The sequence below is a fragment of the Eimeria acervulina genome, genomic scaffold, assembly GCF_000499425.1.
Source record: "Eimeria acervulina Houghton genomic scaffold, Eah_scaff114, whole genome shotgun sequence".
NCBI classification, from domain to species: Eukaryota; Apicomplexa; class Conoidasida; order Eucoccidiorida; family Eimeriidae; genus Eimeria; species Eimeria acervulina.
In genome coordinates, this window is record NW_013550365.1 from 49508 (window position 1) to 68025 (window position 18518).

An 18518-nucleotide genomic window follows, 5' to 3' on the forward strand; every position below is an offset into this window, starting at 1 on the left:
GCTGCTGGGTCGCCGTCGTCACGTAACATCGGTTCCAGTGTTCATCAGTGCGGCAGAAGTTTCCAGCAACGCTCATCATCCAGTGTACGGGTTCTTGTTTTATGAAACTCCTGCTGAAACTATCGTGGCGCCTACTGTACGAATTAGCAACTGTCACTCGTATAAAGGCCATCTTCAAAAGACGCCTGCAGAAATAATGCAATCTGCATGTAGTAGCTCCAGCTGAGGCACGGCGGTGTGCCTCCCAAATATGGCGTGGAGTTAGTTTCTAAGCAATTGGTATTCATCATCCTGAAGACACTTTTCCAATGTGTTTTCGTAAGTTGCTGCAGCAGTTGGTGGATGCCTACGATTGGAAAGGAATTTTATTGTTGACGGAGGCAGGCTTATTGGCTACGATGACATATTTTCTTAATATTGCCTTCTCGTAAGTGGAGAGCGTGGCGATATGAGAGCGAGCGGTACCCGAACCTCGGAGAAAAAGGTCACCGGGGGGTTGCAGAGGTCTCCTTCAGCCAGAAAACACTCTCAACGGAGCATGAATGCGCATCATGCGAATTTCTTTGACTTTACTGTTCATAGAGTATCTCGTGCGTCCCATAAGGTGTGGCCACCTCGTGGGTCCAGGCTCTACGCCGGGAGGTGGCCTTAGGGCCCACCGAACAGCATTGGAGACGCATCCAAGTAACCTTTACTACTTTAAGATTTGCAATGCCTCTCAAGGTGAACAACAAGAACCCCCTACGGGGTAGTTTTGGCTTAAGGGATGGTCTTACATGTAGACCACTGAGCAGGGGAGTAGCAATCCGCAGCCGTGCCACTGTGGCCGTACGTGACAACACAAGTAGCATGTTGGGATCTGAACAGTTGGAAGATAAAAAGTATTCAAAATTCAAGCGGGCTAGAAACAGAGAACATTCGAATCCACCCACCCGGCCGCATGCTGAACTCATGAGGCTTGTGAGAATGGTCCAGCCCCTGTAGCTCTTAACCCAACGGCCTTTGCCAAACTGCTCTCACACAATCTTCCCTTCTCAATTTCAGTTTAATTAGCAGTAGAAACTTAGTGTGTAGTGCAGCTTTGGCATGAGAAACAGCTGATGTCTTTCCGCCATCTGCAGCACAAGCAACTGGGGTCCGGGCTGGCAACTGCGGAGCCCTGAGTTTCTCTGAAAGCTTTGCACCTTGCATTCCTAATACAATTTCAACAGCTTCCTTATTTTTATGTAACATTTTGTCTGGCTTAGAGGAGGGAGTGGGGAGGAAGCCCGGCATGGCATCTGCACGTGAGCGGCTGCCTCACGACTGCAGACGGTGGTTGGAGCCTCCGTGGATGAAAGCCATTGAAATATCTCTTTGCTTCTTTCGTATTGTTGTATTAGCGTGAAGATGGACTCTTACGACTCAACTGTAGTCGGTCGCTCCTTAAAGGGCAGCGGTGTAATGCAACAGTATGCAGGTGAGTGCTTACTTATGCCCCCTTGTAACTCTTTAGAGGAATGCGTGTAGCACATTCCTGTAATGCCTTTGTGTTGATCATTTCACCCATAATGTCCGTCTCCTTGGCCGGTGTGTTTTGCTTTCAGAGGCATTCCGGCGGACATCCACCAGGGTCACGTTTGACCCGCGAGCTGCAGCCAGTGAGGTTCTACACGAATGTTTACAGACGCGAGTGTATTTATAGTTTGCTTATCTATTGCTCTCAGCATCATGTTGCTCAGTTCCTGCACTCAAGGATCAGCCACTAGCGATTTTACAACCTCTTGGCGGGCGTGACGTTCTCTATGCGTTGCAGCGACAATGCCACACGAGAACTCCACTGACCAAAATAATCTCTCCATGGATAGCTCTAACGCTTTGCTACTACCGGGTAGTTGGCAGTCTACCACAAAATTCGATCGCTTGCGCGATCTCAGCTTACTCACAGGTCAGTGAATTGCCGTCTTTGTTCCCCGGCTTCCTTCCTGGTGAAACAAGCGAGAACAAAGCTCGGCCAGGACGTGCATTAGGAGTCAAACGAAACGATGATTGTATTATCGAATATGTTGGTTTCAGAGAGAGATGAGGCGGAGATGTTTCCTCCACTCCGCCAGGAGATCACGTTTACACTGCCCACCCCGCCAGCCACACAAGAGACAGAGCCTGAATTGTGGCACCCAACAAACCCGTCTACCATCGCGTGGGTTTTTTTACCTTGAGGAAGTTCTTTCTTGGCCCATCCATTCTACATTAACTGCTAGCTCTAATTCTAGCAGTATACATCTCTGGAGCGATTTGAACGGGCTCTCATGGCAAGCTCGGTCCGTCAATGCAATCATCTCACACCTTGATCCTCCATTCTTGTCCCTCCTTGCATTTGCCGGTGTGGTTTTGCAGTGCCAGAGGACTCCCAGCTGTGGAAACCTTCCTGGGGGGTGATACCCTGCCAAGACAATTGATCTCTCGGTTGAACGCCAGCGACACACGCCTGCTTGCTGGAGAGACAGAGCAACTCACAGTTCCTTACGTGAGAGTAGAGGGAACATCTGAAAGGTACAGCTACTTCCCAGCTTCTGAGGAATTGCCTTTATCAGGACTGTGGCACGATCCTGCCCTTTTTAGTGACGCAGGAAAGGGTCAAACAGCCTTACAGTTTAAGCCGAAGGAACCACCGAAAGCTCCTGCGCAAAGCAGCAGAATTTCGCTTCCGCCTGATCCTTCGGGACTTCCAATGACTCCTCCACGACCTCTGTCACTGTCCGAGCAGCAAGTTAGAACTGCACCAAGAGCAGCTATGCAGTACGCTGCGGAGGATATCTCAGTATATCCGGGAGGCATTCCAATGGAAAATGTAGTAGATCTTCAGGAAAAGGCCCTTTTTAAGTCGTTCGAGCAGCTTTCCCAAGACTCCATTGTTGAGAACCTCATGCTGGACGCAGTGAGACCAGGGTTCAAACGAGGGGTGATACAGCAGCTCCAGCAGCCCACCAACAAGCAGTGGAGGGAGCAGCGGCGGGCGGAAGCTATCGCAGCAAAGAACGAAGAAAAGCCTGTAGACCCGGCTGGCCAACCTAAAAAAACGGAGGGGGCGGCAACAACGAGTGGCAAAAGGGTCACGTTTGATTTGCCTAGCTCGTCCCCACAGGAGAAGATCAGTGAAGCGAAAGAGTCCGAGAGCCGGCTAGAGCAGCTAACGGAACGCCTCCAGCAGATCCGGTGTGCGCATCAGACTCAAGAGACTCAAAAGAAAGCAATTGTTAGCGGTGTATCGCAGGGCCCACCATCTGATGCACCACCCAAGGGAACACACGAATTTGTCGGTGACACTTTCGTGAACGAACTCATATCGCGATGCTCTTTAAAGCTGAGGACTCTAAATGGCGGCATGAAGGTTTCTTCTGTCGAGCCCAAGCCTCGGAACTCGACTGTTGCGCCGAAAGAGATGACTCGCCCTTCTCGCCTGCTTAAAGACATCGAAGCAGTTGAGGTCCGCAGGAAGCAGAGGGATGGGAACAAGCTCGGGGCACACGGATTCCGATCTCGACAGCATCAGGAGGATGCCACTCTTTATTTGCCGCAGCCAACTGAAGAGTCAATCTCTATTAGGTGCTCAAAAGGTATGCAGGGACTGCGGGCGCTTAGGGGAAGACCAAGGATTCGCTCCCCCCCATCAATGCCAAAGGCAGATCTTCTTTGTCTCTCAAAGTCCCTCCTACCTGCATCTCAAGACGCTGATGCAGGGTCTTTCATAAGTGAAGAAGAAGCTGTTGAACGCATGCATGATAACGCCCCTGATTCGATTGATAGGCCGTCTTACGAGGTCTATCACACCACGCCAACACCGCCAGAGGACCTTGTCGACGCGACCCCGAGTTTGGAGGAACTGTCACGAAACTTTGTGCCGACCACAGGGTACCCTCACGATGCAAACAACAACACGAACTACCCAGCTGCTATTCCTGCGTTTGTTTCCCGCTTGTCAAAATCTCAAGACAGCCGAATGTCCGTGCCGCCTGCCGCTGCAGTTCTGTATGCCATCCCCAAGGAGTCTGAGGCTTGTTCCATAGTCGAGGCGATGCCTACAGATCCGCGTTCGGGGGCTTCACAAATCACAGAAGCGGCGCTTGCAAATATGAGTGCTAAGGAAATTAGAAACGTCGAAGAGCTTGTGGCTGGCGGCTTTGTTGCACTCCAGCGTCAGACACACAAGCTAGACTACAGGAACCCATGGGAAGACGAGAAGCTGCATCTCAAGATGATCGTAAATGAACCGATCCATTCCAGAGACCCCCTATTCACCGAACGACAAAACCAACTCTTGAACAAGTGGAAATATCCGGCAAATGAGATATCACCCGGTTATTACATCAAAGAGGCAAGTCTGGAAGATATCCGCCAGGCGATCCTCGCGAACAAGAAGCAGCGTTCCATATTTGACCTCCAGAGTAAGTGGCGGCCGTTGCAAGAGTGCGAAATTATGGCAGTTGCTGCTCAAATGCAGGCAGACTGGAGCAGGTGATATCACGAAAAAACTTGGGATGCCTGTACCGTGTGTTACAGAAGCGCTTAAGGAGGCGAAGGAGCGCGAAGAAGAGGAACTTCGAAAACGACGTGAAGCGGAGGATGCAGAGATTGCAAGGCGTCTGCGAGAAGGGCATGGGAAGGAACTGGCTGATACGGCAAGTCTGGAGCAGCCGAAGACCCAGACTGACGAGCCGTCTGCTCAACGGGCAGGGGCATCTGAGAAAACACAAGGCCTTCCAGAAACTGGTGAGCAGGCACTGAGTGTTGAGCAGCTTAAGAAGACTTACCGGAAACTTCGGAAACGGGCGAAAGCAGAAGATGTAGAGGAGATGAAGCGCATCAAAAAGCAAATAGCGGAACTTACCGGACTCACGAAGAAGGTAGATAAACATTTGAAAAAGGTAAGGGTGCTGCGGTTGTTTATATCAAGGGGTCTTTTTCGGAGAAGAAAAGCCATATACGAAATGGTTTCCTAGACCAGAGACCACCGATAGCATGCAGCCAGAATAGTTCTTTGTGGAAGCTCCTGTGCCGTCGCTATCAGGAACGTCGGGAGGCACTGGCTCCCCCACCGGAGGCCGACTCGGCAATCTGGAGAACAGACGAGCAGATGGAAGACGAGAGACGGAAACAGCGGGTCAGGCAAATGCTAAGTGCGCAACAAGGGGGGGCAGCTGGGTTGCTGGCAAAGGTCATGGCAGGAAGAGGAGTCGAAGCCCAGTCTGATGATGAAGAGGAGAGTCCGGGAGAGGAGGACGAAGAGGAAGGGCTGGGAGAAGAGGATCAAGGGGTAGATGAAGAGGTGGAGAGCGAAAGTAGCGTCGACGATACGATTTCGTCAGGCTCAGTGAGTAGCTACGAGTCAACAGAGCATCCTGTCTTTCAGCGATCCGAATACTCTGCCTTAGAGTATCAGGCCGTACCCGAGTCGTTGCAAGAATGGATGAAACTCCCAGTGGACTACTGCGGCCGGATGTTTTTTGAGACCCGCCACGAGTCTACGCTGCGTCCACGCAAATTTGGGACGCGTTCATTGCCAGCGATGCGTAGTAGAGCGAGTGGGCCGCTGGAGCAAATTCGGATGTTTCTCATGTTGGAAGCAAGAGGACCCGTAATTTTGGTTTATTGCACACCGGAACCTGCCCCTCAGAGGAGGAAATTTAATCTATCTGCTCTTTGTGGTAAGACAAAAGCTCCTAAGACCTCGGAAGTGTCTCCTCAGCAGTGGAAATACCTGTGTGCTTTCGTATTGGATAACACAGGAGAAGCTCAGGATGTGGACATGATGGGCGGTGGTCCGGGAGTGCCATACAAAGCCATCAAAATAAGCGCTCGCATTGTTCAGGGAGCAGCAGCTCTTCCTTCGGAAGTAGACTCAGCAACCTTCACACGGGGGCAACTGGCTTTGCGTGATAAAGCTTATTTCAGTGGATTTCTAAGTGCAGATACGGACTCCGAAACTAAGGAGTGGTTAGAGATCTTCAATGGACGCAAGGCATTCTTTCGCTATATTTCCGCATGTATGGATGCCTCTATGACACCCAGGCTTCCGATTGTGGCTAGTCTTTGGAGTCCTGGTCCCAGGGAAATCGTACTTCACGGTGTACCATACAACAAGGAGGTAGACAAGGCTATTTTTAGCTCTTTGAATGTGCCCTATTTGGACTCCTTATGCTGCGGATGGAGAGGCATGGATGCAGAGGGACTAGCAGCACTGTTACAGAACGTTTCATGCAAGGTCAGGACGCTGGACCTGACGGCGAACATGTTTGGCTCCACCGTGCTGAAAAGGCTGGGGAACTTCTGCAGTAGGCTAAGAGTTTCTCACCTTTGTCTGGCAGAGAACAACATTGCTGGGGATTTAGCCGCAGCACAAGGCATTGCAAATCTCATGGCAGATCCAGACCCTCCATTTCTGGACTTGAGGCGCACAGCCATTGTAGACGAGGACTGCAAAACCATCGCCAGGGAGCTTGAGAACGTCAAACAGCCCGGCTTGGTGCCGAAGACGGTCAATTTTGGAGAGAATGACATATCGGTGGAGGGCTTGAAGGTTGTTGCTGCAGCCGTGGCCAAAACACTCCCACGCTTCAAGGTCCTGTGCCTGCCCGGCATACCCGCACTGAACAGTGAAGCACTGCAAGACGTTCTTAAAGAAGTGCCACAGATGCGGCAGGCGCAACTCTCCAGAGACAATCCAAACTTTCCTTTCCGATCACTGAACGAAATGGAACTGCCAGAAAGGTGTCTAGCGCTGCCTGCCGTATTCAGCGGGAGGCTGTTCGTCGAAGTCAAGAATCCAGTCTTGGACTCTCCCCGGAAGATTCCAACCACAGGTCTTTTTTTGGCATTCTTCGAGGTGAGGGGCCCAGCTCTTCTCCGCTATTCCACTCCGCCAAGGCCCAACTGCATCACCACCGCGGCAAGCAAACGCTCACCGGGGATACCTCTCGGATCCCTTTCTCGTTCCTTCGGGGACGGACTTGAGGGCATCTTCTTGACGTCAGTTTCGTTATCAGCTTCGGGGCTTACTGTGACTGGGAAGAAGATTCTTTCCAGCGACTTAGTTTCAACTGACAGTTCTGAGAGTTGGGTGCTCCAGGGAGATTCTGAAGCTTACGTACAGGAATGGTTCAGAGTGCTCAGAATCAGGTGAGCAGCTGGGGAGGGCCTGTGGGAGAATTGCCTTGAAAAAATGCAGCCACACAATCCCCTTCAGAACTTTGGCAGAGAAACAGCATCGCTGTAGAATGCACAAAATCTGTAAGACGAAGCAGCGTCCTTGCGTGATAAGTGGTTCCCCAACAGTGCGCCACATTTAACAAGCTGTGTGCCTGTGTCAACGTGCTGCAGGCAAGCAGGAGTAGCATGCAGCAGCATTGGAAGAAGTTCCAATGAGGCACTCCACCCTGGCGTGGGCCAATACTGCACCAGCTGCTTCAGACCAAGCCTAGAACTGGGAGGTCGCCGATTGTCCTCCGGACAGTTTGCAAGCCTTTTTCTGGCCGTTTCGGAAGATCATCGTCTCAGAAGTGTGGATATGAGCAATATGGAATTGGATGTAGAAGCATTGCGGCGCTTCCCCAAAAATGCCTTCTGCAAAAGTGAACTCACTCTCCTCGATTTGTCTTTCAACTCAGTCACGCCTCAAGGTGACATGTCCAATGTAGTGGCTTTCTGTGGCAGCGCACAGAGTTGCGCTAGTTTGGTTCTGGACGGAAACCCGCTCGGCAATACTGAAGCAACCGCAGGTTTTGTCTTCAAGCTCCTGGAGTGCCGAATTCAGAGTTTGAGCCTCAATGCATGTGGCCTTGGAGACACTTTTGCTGAAGCTCTGAGCAAATACGTAACGGCTGAACCGAAGAGATTCCCTTTTATTACGGCTTTAGAGCTCCAATCAAGTGCTATATCCTTGGACTGCATGAAGAACTTGCTGGATGCCTTGATCAATCGCTCTCCTGGACTAGTGAAGCTTAGCCTGTACGGCAACGGATTTGATAATATTGGTCCATTAACTCGTCACGTAACGATAGACTACACGAAGACGCACAGTGACAATCCTCCTCGGCAGGCCCCTTTTTGCCGCCGGATTGCCAAGAAACCGAATACTGTAGTTCCGTGCAACCCAGGGCAGACCCAGCGTCCTGGCAAATCAGTTTTAACAACTTCCCAACCTGTGACAGCAATGGATTCTTCCCTTTCTCAAGCTAGAGCCCCCACGGCGAACAGTCAAGCACAACCCTCTACACCAGAGCCTGGTGTTCAAGGCCCCGGATAGCCCCAGAAAATATCGCCCACTCCTATGAACGCTAGGTATGCTTTTTTCCAAGGCGTCTCCGGCTTGTATTGGATGTCTGCATTTAGATATTGTGTTTGTTCTTGTTGTACTCGACGGTTTATTTGAGCACCCGAGAACCAGAGCTGGTGCCTGCCCCCACGTGACCATTTTCAGCATCGCAATTGAATCGCATTGAGGATGGTGCAACTAGCCTCCTGTGGAAGTCGAGAAGCATCTTGTGGTATGCAGACCAATGCCTTTTCGTCTTTCTGCAAGCACTTTATGTTTGGCTTGGCAGCATATCCGCTAGGCATGGCATGCGCAGTGCGCAATGATGTGGACTAGCGGTATCCTGTGTGAGCAGCGATTCTGTCCGAACGAACGGCTGCTTGATGCTTTTTTGTCCTCTCGACAGCACATATAAAAGCCTCCTGACATTTGAAAGCACGAAAGCGCTCATGCTACCCGTAGATTTTGGCGCTTCTCCCTGCGTTCCTTGCAGCACTCACTTGCTCAAACTAACAATGAATCCCATGCTTCTTGATTGCTCTAAGTAGATGCCTCACTGTTGCGAAGGCAAAAATTGAACAAATCACCTGCATGGTGCGTAAAGTCCTCTCCGCTGTTGATGCGTAGCTTTTATGAGTGCAAATGCTAGGAGAGCTAGTTGAGGAGAGCCAATTTTCTTCTGGCTATTCTGCTACAGAGGGAACGCCCCTCCTATTATTTGCGCAGGGATGTGCAAGTAATATGAAATTGGTGGTTGCAACATGAACTACTGTTTATCTTCTGGTTTGGAAGTCGACATATTGACTGCTGGCCTACCGCCCAGCGCACATACGGGACGCCGCCATGGCGTTATCTTCAGCAAAATCCTCGATTTCAGTGCTATAACAGCAAATGAATTAGAGCAGACGTTAAATAGACAGAACGGCTTCACGGAATGCCCCATCTTTTGGAACATTCCCTCATGTAGCCTAGCCAGTGTGTCCCTGACAAGCTAAGCATTCGGCCGTATCACTGCATTCGTCGTGTATGAATGGCGCGGAAATTTGGGATCCCGTCAACGACTAAAGTCCTTTTTGATGAGAGAATTTTCAGTGGAATGGCTGTATGGGGTCTTACGAAGTGAGTTGGACTTGCGCGCTTCGCTATACTACTGCGGTACTGTCTTCCGAGATGCCACTGGGTTTCGCAATTCCATTGAATGCAGCATGTGCCGTCAAGATAAGTCTGTGGCTGCCAAAAACTGCAAAAAAGGAAACCCACAGTAAAGGAGTCTGACTGTTGTGTATTTCATTATCCGTGGAGTAGGACCATTGTGAGCTGTGGATTGCGGAGTTTCACTATGGGGTGGCCCCGTTTCCGCCTCCCTACTTTTACTGGAGTTTCAAGGGTGAAGTAGTTAAAGATTAATAATTTCTTAATTCTAAACGACATATTTTGGGGTTGTGAAGTCTAGATGAGTCGTAATAGTCCTTCGGCGGAGAAAGGCAAGGAGCGGTTGTTGATAGGCGCGGTGACCTTCCGCGCCCCCCGCCGAGACGGTCACCCGTCGGCAGCAACAGAGTGCAAATGGACGACTGGTGAGCTACATTTTTCTCCGGAAAAGAGCTGTTGCTTTCACTTTTTGTTAACAGGTATAATTTCGGGATTTGTTACGGCTTTCTCCCCTCCAATATAAGCACACAATGACCCGCCTCATGCTGGCGGCGCTCGCCGCCTCCGCGGCGGTTTTCATGGCTGAGACAGTTTATGCAGCCTTCATGCATCCAGTTAATGATGGCAGCAAAACCCCCATGTATTCCAAGTCCAAAGGCCCGCCTCCTCCCCAGGAGATATGCCAGACAATTCCAGTCCAAGTGGACTCAGTTTGCTTCGAAAATGTTCCCTTCAAAGAGGCGTATGTCTGTCCCCAGGTAGTTGAAAAACAGGTGTGCGAGAAGGTACCCATGGAGGTAGCTGACACATGCTACAAGCCCACCAACGCCTTGGAGGCCTATGATTGCAAAAAGGAGGTGAAGAAGGAGGAATGCAAAATGGTGCCTAAACAGTGCTTCAAGACCATCACAGAGCAGGAAGAGTACAGCTGCGAAGAAGAGCAATGTGAAACTGTTGTTAAAAAGATACCTCAGACGTGCTTTAAAAAGAAGAATTCCAAAGAAAACTATCCTTGCATGAAGCACAAGAAGCAGAAGGTTTGCCAAGAGGTGCCCCAAGAGTACGAAAGCACCTGCTTCCGGGAGGAAAGCCACCAAGAGCTGGTGCCCTGCAAAGGAAAAGAGGAGAGCGGAGCTGTGAGCTTTGAGGAAAAGTGCACCATGGTGATGCAGGAGGTCGAATCCACATGCGAGAGACAGGTGATGGCACAGCAAGAATACCCCTGTACGAAGCGTGAAAAACGCAGGGACTGCGAAGTTGTGCCGCAGAAGGTGACCGAAATGTGTGAGGAGATAGTGGAGGAACAGAAACCGTACAAATGCAAGAAGAAGCAGATGGCTCAGAAATGTAAGATGGAGAACGTCAATGTTCCATCGACGTGCGAGAAGAAGAAGGGTGACAAAACCGAATACTACCAGTGCGAGAAGAAGGTGAAGCAAGAGGTATGCAGAGATGTTGAGGAGAATGTCGATGCAGTTTGCTATCAGTTGGTCTCTTCCAAGCAGCAGGTTCCCTGCAAGAAGAAAAAAATGGGGGAAGTTTGCGTAGATAGAGAGGTTGAAGTGCCCAGCACTTGCCTCCGTGATGTTCCCGTGATGGAGCCATACCCGTGCATGAAGAATGTGGAGGCACCGAACTGCATCAAGATTCCCATGTGCCCTCGATTCCACACTCAGAAAAAGGCGTATCCTTGCATGGAAACAAAGATGAAGCAGGAATGCCACGTTGAGGAAGTACCCTACGAGGACACTTGCTCTCGGCAGTTCACCGAGGAAGTGCCGTACGATTGCAGCAAGGAAGTCAAATCTAAAGAATGCAAAATGGTTCCCAAAGTATGCAAAAGGAAGGTCTCGCGCGACGTTGCGTTCGAATGCAACGAGAGGGTTTGCGAGAAGGTCTCCCAGCCCCAGGTCTGCTACAGGAAAGTTAAGGGCAAAGAAGCATATCCATGCACTCGTACGGAGTACAAAGAACAGTGCCACATGCAGCAGCAAGTCCTCAGCAAGACGTGCTACAGCCAAGGGATGAAACCCCAGCAGTACCCTTGCAAAGAAACCAAGTATGAGACCATCTGCAAACAGGTGCCTTCGAAGGCCCCAATGGTGATCCCTGCACCCGTTAAGAAGGAGAAGGAGAAGAAGGCCAAGAAGCACTAAACGAATATATCTGCTTGATACGCCTGCGTTTTAAGCTGCATAGCCAAATGAGCTTGCCATCTTTCTGTCTGTATTCCCTTAAATTCTTCCCCCTGGCAAGAACAGCCAGGGATCCATGTCGCTGTACCCTCCAGGACCCTTTCTTCTGTTACCAGCCCGTTCTTCCGGCCTCACTTAAGGCGTCGGCAGCGGCGCGTAACCCCCTAAAGTGTGTGCATACACTTTCCTACAAGGACTGGCCACCTGAACTGGCAACTTGCTGGGCAACTAAAGCAGTGTTTACTCCTTGCTCCTGCGCAGCTAGGGATGAAGACATCCACAAAAGGAGTGAATATCGGTAACAGCTAAACATATTCAGTCGAACCCCTGATATGCACAGCAGTCCGTTTTTGTCATTCGCAGAAAGGCCGGCAGGGAAAAACCGGTAGCAAGACATATTCAGTCGAAACGCTTTTCAGAGCCGTTGCATTATGCTCATGCGAAAAACTAAAGTGTATAAGTCTACATCATGCCAGCATAGTTTCCTACAGGTCTCAAGCTGGGGGAAGCATGAAGCATAGCAAACCAGTGGGAGATGCACTTTGCTTCGGTGCGCTCTCAGCTGGAGATGTAGCAACCACCAGTGTATTTCTGGAATACTGCGAGTGGCAAACTTTCACTACACACAAAAGCCCTATCGACTTTCTTTTCCTTCAGCCCTTTGATCGGGTGGGTTTCTTACTCTTCCCATGAGTGTGGTTGCGCTCTGTTTTGCATATTTCTATCTTCCATCTCTTAGATAGACAGTGGCATGCGCCTCCTCATGAGATTCCTCTTCATGCGACTCCTTGTGTGAGTGACTTCATGTGTGCCTGCCATTTTCGTGTGTACTTTTCTTCTCTTCTTTGCTTTTCTCCTCCCCGCCCGCATCTTCTGTGTCAAGTGCTTCGTCTGGCCTATCTCTCTTTGCCTCTTCTTCCTTCGTCCCCTCTTCGTCTGTTTTCTCTTTCTTTGGCTCGTCCTTCTTTGCTTCTTTTGCTTCCTCGTTCTTTGCAGGCCGCTTCGCCAGTTCTTCCTCACGTGCCTGTTCCTTCTGTGCACTAGATTCTGCTTGCCTGTCAACCTCTTTTCTCTCCTCTTCTTTCTTACTCTCCTCTTTTTGTGCCAAAAAACCGTCGTTCTCGTTTATGTCCTCTGGATATTTTCCAACTTTCTCCTCGTCGTCATCCTCAATTCCGCCGCTGTGGTCTTCGTCTACACCCATGCCTTCAACAGCAGCCTCTGAACCTTCACTGGACGCAGAATTTTCCGTGTTTGAGAAAAAAGAGTCACTGGAAGGTGCCTGATTGGAAAGTCCGCCTTCATCTTGGGTCATGTAATTGAACAGATTGTTCGTCGACTCTGACTCCCCGGCTGGTTCACCTTCTGTTTCTCCAGAAGCCTCTCCGCCACTCGGTGCCTCTTCCCCAGGTCCGGCGCCTGCATTTCCTCCTTGCATATTCCCCATGGGAACAAATGGATATTGGTGGGATGGTCCGAAATTAGACAAATGCGAGGGAGAAGAGAAATGAAATGGCCTGCGTCCTGGGAAACCTACGTAAGGCATGAGGCCAGGCCTTATAACTGGGCCGGGGCCCCCTCCTGGAAAGTAACCGCCCATTCCTCCGCGAAAACCGCCATGGCCAACGGCTCCTGGGCCAAACCTCCCGGGAATACGAGGGCCTGGCCCATAGGGAATGGGGCCTCGCCCTGGGCCAAAGCGACCGCCCACGCCACCACCGAATGTTGGGTAACGTCTGTACGCCCCAACAGCCTCTTGAGAGAGGGTGGTAAGTCCATAGAAGCAAAGGAGTGTTGCGACCGTCATGACAGTGGCCACTGCACTGAACGGCTTCAACACCCTAATGGACATGTTGTCCTTCAGTACTTGTGTGCACCGGCTCATCTTCGAAGAAGAAGGACCCAGAGATCTGAGAAGTAGAAGACGGACAGGAGTGATACACAGACAAGTGTGCACAGGTACACACGCACGCACACACAGACCCAGCCCAACCTGTTCGTTCGGAAAGCAACCAAGGAAGGCTTGCTCGACGGAAGCCCGTTGACTTGAGCACCTCTCGATGGATATTAGAAATGGGCTTACAATTTCCTGAAGCAGAGTTCTCCCTTGAACGGGAAAATCGGAATTTCTCCGTGAAGGTCCACTTCAGACGGTGGCTCTAGTGTGAGTGACCCAGTTGGAGCTTCTCTAAGCCACAGCTAAGTTATGAAAGCGGAGCACCTAAATAAGAAAAACTATAAAAGTATCACAAATATTATAGTTAAACAAATCAGGAGTGAAAGAACGGCTGGCCAACGCGCAGCACACACCCACAAGCAACACCCAGCGACGGCTGACAGCGGTAGACGGACCAGCGGGCGCCTCAACCGCTCCAGCCAGGAGGCAACGGCAAGCGAAATTCAGAAAAAAAAACATTTAGTACACTCAGGATTAAAAATAAGTTTTAAAGGCTAGACTCGAATTTGAATTCGAGGGCCAATTTTCCTCATTTAGAGATCAGCCCGCCCGCAGGGACATCTCTGCACCGTTGGACACGGTCAAGACCATTGCACCACCACTGATACTGTTTCCCATGGCGGCAAAAGTAAAAGCAAGTTTTGTACGGTGGGAAACAAATTACTGAAGTTGATATGCTTTGTTGAAGAGACAGGCCATGTGGAACTGCGCAAGACATTTGATTGTGGTTAAGGGTCACCCCTGGTCATCGAGTCTGCAGGCTAGCAGCGGGCTCTTGCAAATGCTGGAAGCATAAACACTGAATGCTTGTCAAACGAGCGAACGAAAAAGAGTATCATTCATTTGTGAGCGCTTTCAAATTGACTCATCATAACCGACCGAAAGACACAATTTTTCCAGGTACCCTGTTGAGTTTCATGCAGTACATCTGCGCTTTTGGATTTCAGACCAAATGCATTTTATTTGCGGCACAATCTCCATAGCGCATACAGACGGGGATATGAAATGCCGAAGGTCCCCTGCTTAGGATGTAGATTGTCAGCTGCACGCGACACTCACCGCTATAAATTCCTGTTCCCGCTGCAGCTACTGCAGCCGTAGCTGTCTGTGCTGGTGCTGCTGCTGCAGCTACTACAACTATTGCAGTATATGCTGTTGCTCCCGCAGCTTCAACTGCTGCAGTTGATTCTGGTGCTGCTGCAGCTACTGCAGCTCGTGTCGCTGGTGCTGTTGCTGCTGCAGTTACTCTAACTCTTGTTGTGGGTGCTGTTGATGCTGCTGTTCCGCACGCGCTTGCGCTAAGGCCCCCTCTGCATCGACAACTTTGAGAAACTCTTCCTCTGTGAATTGAAGCCAACGAGCCGCCTCTAGATGAGCCTTCTGCTGTTTAAGAACCTCTATTAACTTAAACTGCTTCTTGATTGCTACTGCCAAGGCATCTCGCTGGGTCGTGACCTTTCGCAGCTCTGCTGCATGCCGCGCAGCAACGACGGCCTCCTTTGCTGCATTCTCCATCGACTTTTCTGCTCGGATGTGCCGCGCCAGACTGTTTTGCTGCCGCCGCAGCTGCTGCAGCTGCTCAACGTCTTTCTGCCTCAGGGCAACGACCTCCTTACTCCTTGCAAGGGATCTACAACACAGCTACGCAACCAGCAAAACCCCAGGTGTGAGATTGTGCTATTTTGGGCAATCGGTATTTGCCGTTCAGAACTCGTTAACTACGCGTAGATCAAAAATGCTGTAGCCGATGAGGATGCGCGACAAGTCTGTGCAGTTTCCCATTTATTTTTCGTGCCTTCCTTCAACGAAGAGTGTAGTTAGATATAGTCCGGTGCACCAAGAGTGCCACGATCAGCTCACTGTCCCAGCTGTTCTTCCAGCTGTTCCGTGCGAGCTGCTCGTTGCAACAGTAGATTTTGCTGTTTGTCGTGTGCAGCAGCAGCTGCTGCTGCTTGAGCTCTTAGTTCACGGAGTTGCTTTTGCTGCTCTTCTATCACGGAAGAGGCTTCAATAGCATTAGCCCTCTGCTGCTGTAGCTCTGCTTCTTGCTGTTGGAGCTGCTGGTGCTGCCTCTGCAGCTGAACCTGCAAGCACTCGATGCGCCGCGCTTGAGCTGCAATGACTGCCCGCAGCTCGTCAACTTCGTGCGCCGTTAAATTGGCGATTTCGTCTTCTGCCTGCAAGCACGAGATGTTCGTGGGTCTAATTTGTATTACGCAGGCTTCAAAACTCAATACTGGACCGGCGCGATTTCTGCTTCCTGGCAAATCAGCACGAATGTGCGAGAGTTGCACATATGTGCATCAGTACGCATGGCCCAAAACAGGCTACGCGCGTTTGTGTAAGCAGAAATAGCAAAGTGCACAAGAAAGTGTCGCTGCATGCCTGAGGGAACATCTTCGCGAATTCCTCAGCGACGCTGGATCCCTTAGCTAGTTCCTCTTGAAAGGGACTCGGAAACGTTTCAGGGCCAACGCAGTGCATTTTTTGTATTTTTCCTTGCGTGCTAGAAACCTCGCCTGCACTGGGCTGGCTTGCGGAAGCACTCAGAGGACGCAGGCGGACGCCGCCTTCTGACTTTCGCGCGGCTACTGCAGCTTCAAACTGCTGCCGACGTCTCGTGAAGTATCGGTCAGCCTCCTCCATTTGGCTGTTGAAGGGTTCGCTGCCCACGCTGGGCGCGTTGTATGTTACGGGCGAGGCCATCCCCCAGCAGTCGACATGTGATGTAGTGCAGTAATATGTTATTATTCTACATGCACACAAAGAGCGTGAGCAGCTTAAATGAATTTTTGAATTGTGAACTGGCTCAACTTCTGCTCAACCGAAAAGACAAGCTCCTTAAGGTCATGGGTTGGTTTGCAAAACAACCGTAGCTACAACTATCAAAACCATAAGCGGGCTCCGACCAACAAATGCCCAATACACCTGCAATTATTTTTCTTCAATGCAAATATTTCACTTTGCGTGCCTTATATCTGCATTCAAGCCATAGGCGAGGCGTATGAAAGTATATCTCGATTGCTTGCAGGGCCCCATCCATCAGCTGAATGCTCGGGAGGTCACCTCGGAAAGCCACTCGCGCCGTGGCACCTTCCTTCTTCATTCAGCAGAAAAAATTGACAAGGTTTCATTTCTTTTCGTTTTTTTCTAACTATTGCCTATCACACCTCTTTGCTTCTGGCTGCGCCACACCCCTCAGGTTGATCTGGATATTTCGAGAGGGGTGACAAAACCGGCGCGCGCATTGTGGTGTTTTCGTCCATTACTCCCGGTATTCAGGTTGTCCTCCGTAAGGGAAGTCGAGGGCTCATTTGGAAAATAAGGGTTGCCCGCAGCTTCCTGCAGACACTAGAAGGGGCAGCACTGCCAATACGGGAGACTATGGATCCTAAGGCACACTAATCAGCGTGTTTACGAACATAACGACGCAAACCCCATTCAGCTAAAGCATACACACACTCATATATATACTTATACATGTACATTTATCTCAGACTCCGTACCAACACAACTGGTTCAAGGGCTTGTCGTCGTCGGGTGTGCATATCACGTTCAGCTTCTGATCTGATGAAATATCCTCAACAGAGTATGATGAGAGAATGAACAGCTTTTTCGCTGACCCAGACCATGTTGATGGCTGATTCACCGACAGCTCAATTCCGGGACACCAGCAGTGCATGAACTGTTCTCCATAAAGCACCCATTCGCCATCTTCAGCAGTTCCGCAGATACTATTACACTATATTGTGTTATAATATGCCATATTCGGCGAACCTTCACTGCTTAATTCAACGGTGAGGTGAATTTGACAAAAGAACGGAAAAATATTCAGCATTGCACTGGGGCGTAGTACGTACATATTTCTATGTATACATATGCGCATATATATATATATATATATATATATATATATTTATATAAGCATATACATCCATATATTTGTTTTCATTTTTTTGCTTGCGCCGGCTGTGGACTCCGGATTTGCACTGGACTGAGGCTGAAAGCATTTCAAGGAAGTGCTGCTTGTTGCCGCTTGCGTGTTGACTTGACCGCCGAACAGTCGAAATTCATCTTACAAAGATAGCCCCTGCATCACTGTTTTCTGCTATCCACCGAAAGAGATACTGTACAGCTTGCGGGAAAGTGAGCTGAGGAGTGCCGGGTTTGAGGGTTTGTGGCATGAAACGGAACAGTCGTTTGCTGCATTGGTTGTTGCTCCAGTGGTGGCGCTGGATCGGGATCTGCTGGCGAAGCACTTGCAACTGTCTGCAGTAGCGGAAGCAGCAGGAAACTGGTGTTCTGCCAATGGAGGAGGAATTTGTGAGACCGCTGGTTGCTTTCTATGCAATCAAACTGGAAGTCATAGAGAAGATATCTGGCTTCTGCGTCCTTGCATGTTCTCTACAGCGGATTGCTAGCCGACATTCTGCACTGAGTTTGCACAGTAGGCGCTGCCTGCTCAACTCTACGGTGTATTATTCGTTGCATGTGGACGTTGGAAAGACGAAAGGATATATGCATTAACGCATAGACAAGTTACGGTATTCGGTTTAGTCGGTTGTTAGCTTAAAGTCCCCCGCAAAACCGCCGGCCTGCGCCTCCTCCTATCAAGATTGCAGCCCCATTAGAGGAAATGCACGCCTTGGGCATGCATGCATGCTTCCTGTCGGTCTGCCTGCATGCGTGCCTGCCTGCATGGATGCTTGCATGCTGCCCTGCGTGCATGCATTCATGCCTGCCTGTATGCATGCATGCATACATGCATGCATTGGCCATCCGCAGCAGTGAACCCAAGCGAAGCACTCGCTTCGTTTGAGTGTCTGAACTGCAGCAAGGTAAGCCAGCTCCAACGAAACGCCTCGCCATGTCACTGCTGCCGGAGCCATGTATATATATATATATATATATATATATATATATA

The 18518-nt window shown here is 50.2% G+C and overlaps 4 protein-coding genes across 4 annotated transcripts; 2 read left to right on the forward strand and 2 right to left on the reverse strand.

Moving 5' to 3' along the window:
* Positions 1–1389: 1389 nt before the first annotated feature.
* EAH_00017750 (hypothetical protein, conserved) lies at positions 1390–8281 on the forward strand (the record flags this gene model as incomplete). Its single annotated transcript, XM_013397594.1, has 8 exons — positions 1390–1459; positions 1587–1640; positions 1796–1927; positions 2056–2179; positions 2377–4424; positions 4540–4904; positions 5048–7155; positions 7357–8281. The coding sequence occupies 8 exons, from the start codon at positions 1390–1392 to the stop codon at positions 8279–8281; spliced, it is 5826 nt and encodes a 1941-aa protein (XP_013253048.1).
* Positions 8282–9972: 1691 nt separating this feature from the next.
* Positions 9973–11598, forward strand: EAH_00017760 (hypothetical protein, conserved; the record flags this gene model as incomplete). Its single annotated transcript, XM_013397595.1, has 1 exon — positions 9973–11598. The coding sequence occupies one exon, from the start codon at positions 9973–9975 to the stop codon at positions 11596–11598; it is 1626 nt and encodes a 541-aa protein (XP_013253049.1).
* An 841-nt stretch (positions 11599–12439) lies between these two features.
* EAH_00017770 (hypothetical protein, conserved) lies at positions 12440–14522 on the reverse strand (the record flags this gene model as incomplete). Its single annotated transcript, XM_013397596.1, has 3 exons — positions 12440–13547; positions 13721–13836; positions 14499–14522. 3 exons carry the CDS (start codon positions 14520–14522, stop codon positions 12440–12442), a joined length of 1248 nt encoding a protein of 415 aa, XP_013253050.1.
* Positions 14523–14836: 314 nt separating this feature from the next.
* EAH_00017780 (hypothetical protein, conserved) lies at positions 14837–16300 on the reverse strand (the record flags this gene model as incomplete). Its single annotated transcript, XM_013397597.1, has 3 exons — positions 14837–15224; positions 15455–15854; positions 16141–16300. 3 exons carry the CDS (start codon positions 16298–16300, stop codon positions 14837–14839), a joined length of 948 nt encoding a protein of 315 aa, XP_013253051.1.
* Between the last annotated feature and the right edge of the window lie 2218 nt (positions 16301–18518).